The following is a 6086-nucleotide window of genomic DNA, read 5'->3' as shown; positions in this document are numbered from 1 at the left end:
TATTTGATACACAAAAAATGATCACGGCTGTACTTTTTGCTGATATATTACATACATATGTTCCATTTAGTTAAACAATATAAGAATATTGTAGTATGTACCACAAAAACGTATATTTTCTATAAAAAATCATAACTCAGAAAAAAAAATCTTCGCTATTAGAGATTTGGGTTGATTGTAGTTCAAAGTGTCTCTTTCCCGGTAAAAAAGTTTGAGAGCAAAAAAAAATACATTTTTTGAGAAATTAAATTTAAAAAAAAAATTGCACCTTTTGTTTATTGTTAAATAAAAAAATTTAAATAATGAAAATCAATAATTATATCATTCTATCTTGAAGTGACAAGAGTTACTGACATTTGAGTAAAAACATTGTTGCAATCTATTAAATTTTGACAAAGTTATGAGCATTTAAAAAAAAATCTTCACTGTTAATTCGAATAATCGATTTTTGCCTGAAAAACTAAATCGCGTTTAATTCGGCCGAAAAATTTTTCCGAGCCAAAAGAAAAAATACGTGTCTCATTATTTGGACCAACAAACAATGTATTTGAGCTTGGTCGAAATTAAAAATCATGCTTGTACCCGACCGGTTGTCTGGAAATGTTGTCTTTTTCTTCTAAAAATTAATGAACATTGAAAAAAACAAAAAAAAATTGCAAATTTTTTTTTTATTTTTTTTTTATATTTTTTTTTTTCAGAAGTAGACTAGCTCATCTTAGAACGGCAAAAAACGGCAAATTTTGACATAAAGCCTAATCGTTTGTCTTTGAGGTTGGAGGGGCGCTTCGCTAACTTTATATGGTTAGCAAAACACCTTATATCTCAAAAAAAATACCAGAGCGACAAAATTATTTTTTCCACAACTAATTAACGGCAAAACAAACGGCAAATTCATGGTTATATGCGACATTTTTTGCTTGATGTTGTTTCGCTAACTTTATACACATTAATTTAAAGAGTTTAATGCCCTGATACCATGCAATCATACTGTTTTAAAATAGTTATAAGTTAGTGTTTTGTAGTCGAATCTGCCTAGTCCAGTCTTTACGTTTATTGTTTAAATATTTTAGAGATTTTTTATACATATATGTAACTCCCTTATCTATGTATTCTGTGAACAGAAACATTTTGTTTACCTCCAAAACAACTAATTTCAAATGTTGTAATCTGTTAAAATAAAATTTCTCTGATGTTCATATAAGGTATGAAGTCTTCAGCATAGCAGAGGGCAGCACTGCTCTTACTTGATTTATAATGGTTCCTTAATATCTTTTCACTACATTGAATTTTAATATGGTGATGCAACCACCTGGAAGTGTTTCACAGAAAAAATTTACTAAGTATAGCCTTTTTTGTACATGCAGTTAAAGAAAATACATGAAAAGGCCCGAATTTTTCTTTAAATTCAAAAATATATCAATATTTCAAAACGGTGACCCCTTTACTTGATACATTTTTGCTTATCAGGGAGCTTACCCCCTCCCACGTGTCCACGACAATCGGAGTTACAATACTGCTTGATGTTTTGGAAAATGGTTTAAGCTGTTACATACAACAATAGATATATTACTACAAAGATTAAGCTCACCTTTCGAAGAAACATAAAATCTGGCTGGTACTTCGCAGGCATCAACATAATAAGTATTCGATCAAAGAACTGTAATCCTGTCAATGATGCTATACCCATGTAAAGAAATACTCCAAATAGCACAGGCATAGGAATATGACAAAGCAGCGGTGTTAGGATCACTGAAAGCCCAATTGTTAAAAATATGAGAACATGTGTAACGCGTTGTTCTCGAACACCCAAAAATGTTGGTTTTACCCCCGGCGCGGAACATTCTGACTCCAGTTTTAATGAATTAACATGATTTATACTAAGAACAGTCGCGGCAACAAACCTAGTATATATGTATATACACAAGAGTACAGAAACACTGGCCCGAAAATATTATTGGAAGTACATACCATGGTAAGCCCATTATACTGCATATTAGAATTAATACGGACAGTATAAATAAATCCAAATGGTAACCGCATCCTTTTTTAAGTTTGTTTTCTTTGCGGTTTATTATGACCGATGTAATTTGTTGGTCCATAAAAATTAATATCGTTCCCAACACTGCAGGGAAAAGTGCAATTACCGGCGTCCACCAAGGATTATTTGTTGTAAACGGTGGAACTAGCCAATCACGTGAGCTTAATGTGGGTTTAAATACGTGTGGCACATCTAGTTTTGGTGTAGCAATATCCACTGTATAGTCCAAAAATGACATCGTTAATATTGCAATAATAACTGCAAAGTCACTAATATATTGTCGTACGAAGGATGGAAAATAAGATGAGTTCTTGAAATCCTTTAATAAGACGGATATTGTAAAGGTTCCACAGAAAAGAATAAGTGACATGAGGAAGACATTTGCGGTGCTTGTATGAGTACAGTCTATTCCGACAGGAGTACCATTTTTTGCCTGGTAAATGATTGTTAATGAAAAAAAGTTTAAAAATTGTTTATGTGTATTATTAGTATTCTACTTACTAAACAAGTTGATTTGTCATATTTTGCATAGTCTAAAATAGTGAAATTACTATTTGCTGGAGGAGTGCATATACAATCATATATTGGATTGTTAAGAGGAAAGTTGTTTTTTATTACCCAAACATTTTCTAGGGCCTAAATATAAAAATTGCAAAAAGTGTTTGTTCCATAAGTGTATTCCAATGAAAAACACTAATTACCTTGTATATGAAAATAAACGCGATTAGTGTTGCAAAGTTCTCTTCTGTAAAGCGAGTAATGTAACAAACCAAAGCGCTGGCGTCGATCGCTGTTAAAAGTAGCAAAATAGCAGTTATCCAAATACCAATCCACAAGCGGAACGTCAAATAGTCCCAACTATGATTTTGACAAAAGTCATAAACAATTGTCTCAAACACTAATACTGGACCTGTGGAGCCTAAAATTGTAAGAGGTTGTCCAGAAAATAAACCGTATCCAATACCGCAAACAAAGCCGGAAACTAATGATTCCATAGCTGCGATATTTTTTCCTGTAGCTTCAGCAAGCAATCCACCAAATGTAATGATTGGAGAAAGGCACGCAAAGTAGAGAAAAATCCAAGAAGCAACACACTGCATCGAAAGACCATCTTTGAAGTCAGTATAGTACCATTTGGCTTTTCTTTTAATGTCATTTTTCAAACCCCCGAAAAGGCGTCCGGTACGTACTAATCCGGATTCTTGACGTATTCGTTGTTCTTCTTCTTCATCTGTTTGTACTTTAGATATTTTAGGTGGTCGTTTACGAGCCTCTTGTGAAGGTATAGCTGCCGGTGGTTCGATTCTTATTGTAGGATCCCATTCCCCTGGCGGTAAAATAGTAACTGTATCAAGAAATTCATCAATACCTACAGTTAAGTGATCTGTTTTTCGTGCACGATATGCAACTTCGTGAAATATTTCGTCAGACATAAGAGTCCCCATAGCACGACCGATTTCCAGTAGATTACTCTGACTATCAGGTCCACCCATTGCAACGAAAATGAAACTGAAGTAATATTTTGTATTAATCGAAATTAAATTCACGTTAAAATATATAAAACAAACCGTGTTGGCACTGGTACTTCAGTTAAATCACCTAAAAATGACGCTTTACGTAATCGAACAAAACACACTAAAGTTGTTTCTAAGAAACCCACTTCGCCGATGAGGATATTACTTGCCTCAGCGTCTAACGGAATTTTCCGTATAAAGTTCGTGTTGATAGTGTGTTGAGGTATATCTTCTCCTATTAAATTTTAAAATATTTTAATTAAAAATAATTAAAAAAGCGCTTCAAATCTGTGAATATAATGACAAAAGGGAACTAAATTTTTATGTAATTTATAAATACCTTATTTTAAATAAGATGGTAGGTCGTCGAATACCAACCGTTTAGCTACATTAGTTTTTCGCTTTGATTTTGACCGCAAGTGGCGGGAATCAGGGAAATAATTCAAGGTACAATTTTATGTTAAAATAAAATAATCACGAAATATATCCGAAACAAAACTTAGTGTAGGTTGTAGGCAGAGTAGTAAAAAAAAGCATTATTTTTTTAATGCACAATACGTTAATGTTTATGTTAAACATCAATGCAGTAATTTTTTAAGTATAATGGAAATATAAATCTCAATGCATTAATTTTCCAAATCTAATGCTTAATAAAATTTCATTCATTAGCTCCGAAAAAATAAAGCTAATGATTTTTTTTGCATTAACATTACAGTTTTTAAATTAATGCTAATGCAATGATTTATTGTATAACAAGCATTAAAACCCACTATATAATTTATTTGAAAGTAGAAATTCTTTGTTGAAGTTGAGGGTAGAAATTTGAGGTCAAAAAAGATAGTGGCGGAAGGTAGCGATGGAAATTGCTAGATATCAAGATAATTTTGTATGCAACAATAACCAACTTTAAAATCAACATAAGCAAACTGAGTTTCTCGCAAATTTATTTTATTTTCATAAAACATCTAACAATGATTGCAAGAATTTTTCTGCAAATAAACATAGTAGAATGAAGCTAAAAAACTATTAGTAATTATTGGAAGGATAAAAGAGGTTATTAATATTTCACTAGAAAATAACTTAATGGTTTTTCACATTCAAACGAACAAAACAATTTAAAATTTTAATGCATTAAAATTTTCCATTACCATTATTTTTTCAGAAGTATTGCATTAATATTTTATTACGCATTCAAATTTCAAAGTTAATGCATTGAAATTTGTATTTGCATTAAATTTCAAAAATTCAATTTATTGTGCCATTAATGCATTAAAAAATTTTTAAAAGGAGTGTTTTTTGTCCGACTTCAGAAATGTGTATACGAAATTTATTCGATATCAGTGAATCAGTGGTGGATTTGCCCTAAGGTCCGATAGGCCCGGGCCTAAGGCGTCAAGATATTAGATTGGCGCTTGCACATACATATGTTAATGTTTAGCCGAGCTTCTCCTCCGATTTGTGGCGTTCATCTTGATGTTGTCACACAAAGAGGAGGGACCTACAGTTTTACGCCGACTCCGAACGGCGATTGTATTTTTATGAGAAGCATTGTAGAAATACACTCGGAAGTTTTCCATTGCCTGCCGAGGGGCGACCGCTGTTAAGAAAAAACTTTTTTCTACATTTTTTATGCGTTGTTGCTTTGACCAGGGCTTGAACGAAGGCCCTGCGAAGTGAAAGCGCGCACTGCTTACCACTACACCACAGCGGCCACCTCGTCAAGTTATTAGGGGCGGCAAAAAACGCTCACTGGTGGTAAAAGGACACGCAGGACCAAAAGTAAATAAGTGTAAACTCAATATAGCGACACTTAACCCGCAAAAACTGCATGGTTTTGAAAACATCCAGGTCTAAGGAACTTTATATTGAATTTTATTTTATTGCTAACCTGACGAAATTAAGCACGTCAAAAGCCGAAGAAAATGTCACAGCATTACAAATGACTTTCCTATCGACTTAGAATACAATTTTTCAGAAGAATGTCTCCACTTTCGTGCCCAGTGTCGTAAAAAATTAGGATCGTAAGAGTGCTATGAGTTTGGTGGAATACCTAGGTGTTGAAGATCTGCAAACCATCTACCCAAATGTGGACACCGCTCTTGGTATATGTATGTGTAACTCCCACTAGCAACAGGTAAGATGCCAGTAAAAGCATAGACATACGGCAACGTTGATCCGGATTAATGCAGCTTTCAGCACTCGACTGTTGTGAACGCCAAACTCGATTAGTTTTTTGCTTACTTCTGCAATAGCCAACTGCTGGTCGTTTTGGCTAGCGTTGTCATCGGAAATTCCCCTGATCCGCATTAATTTTGAGGATTACCTGCAGGACTTATTCCAGATCGACTGCAGTTAATTCTGAATTAACGAGCTGGTCTAGATAAATGTTGTCGTCCTTCTATGCTTTAACCTCGCTTTGATAATGTTTAGGCCTTCATGCAAAACCAAATGATTTAAAGGTCGAACCACCCTAATGTAAAAGTGCAATGACTTGAGCCGACCACACAAACACACTCAGGCATATATACGGCCTA

The 6086-nt window shown here is 33.8% G+C and overlaps 1 protein-coding gene across 1 annotated transcript; it reads right to left on the bottom strand.

The window, feature by feature from the left end:
- Positions 1-1588: 1588 nt before the first annotated feature.
- Positions 1589-3787, bottom strand: LOC118756293 (electroneutral sodium bicarbonate exchanger 1-like; the record flags this gene model as incomplete). The annotated part of the gene is given in 5 exon segments (XM_036491064.1): positions 1589-1901; positions 1969-2471; positions 2540-2674; positions 2740-3547; positions 3607-3787. Coding segments are annotated over 5 exon segments (1940 nt in total), but the record flags the coding sequence as incomplete, so codon positions are not given.
- Positions 3788-6086: the final 2299 nt, after the last annotated feature.

Source organism: Rhagoletis pomonella, unplaced genomic scaffold, assembly GCF_013731165.1.
Source record: "Rhagoletis pomonella isolate Grant_MI unplaced genomic scaffold, Rhpom_1.0 Rhpom_scaffold_09658, whole genome shotgun sequence".
NCBI classification, from domain to species: domain Eukaryota; kingdom Metazoa; phylum Arthropoda; class Insecta; order Diptera; family Tephritidae; genus Rhagoletis; species Rhagoletis pomonella.
This window is presented reverse-complemented; position numbering and strand designations above follow the sequence as displayed.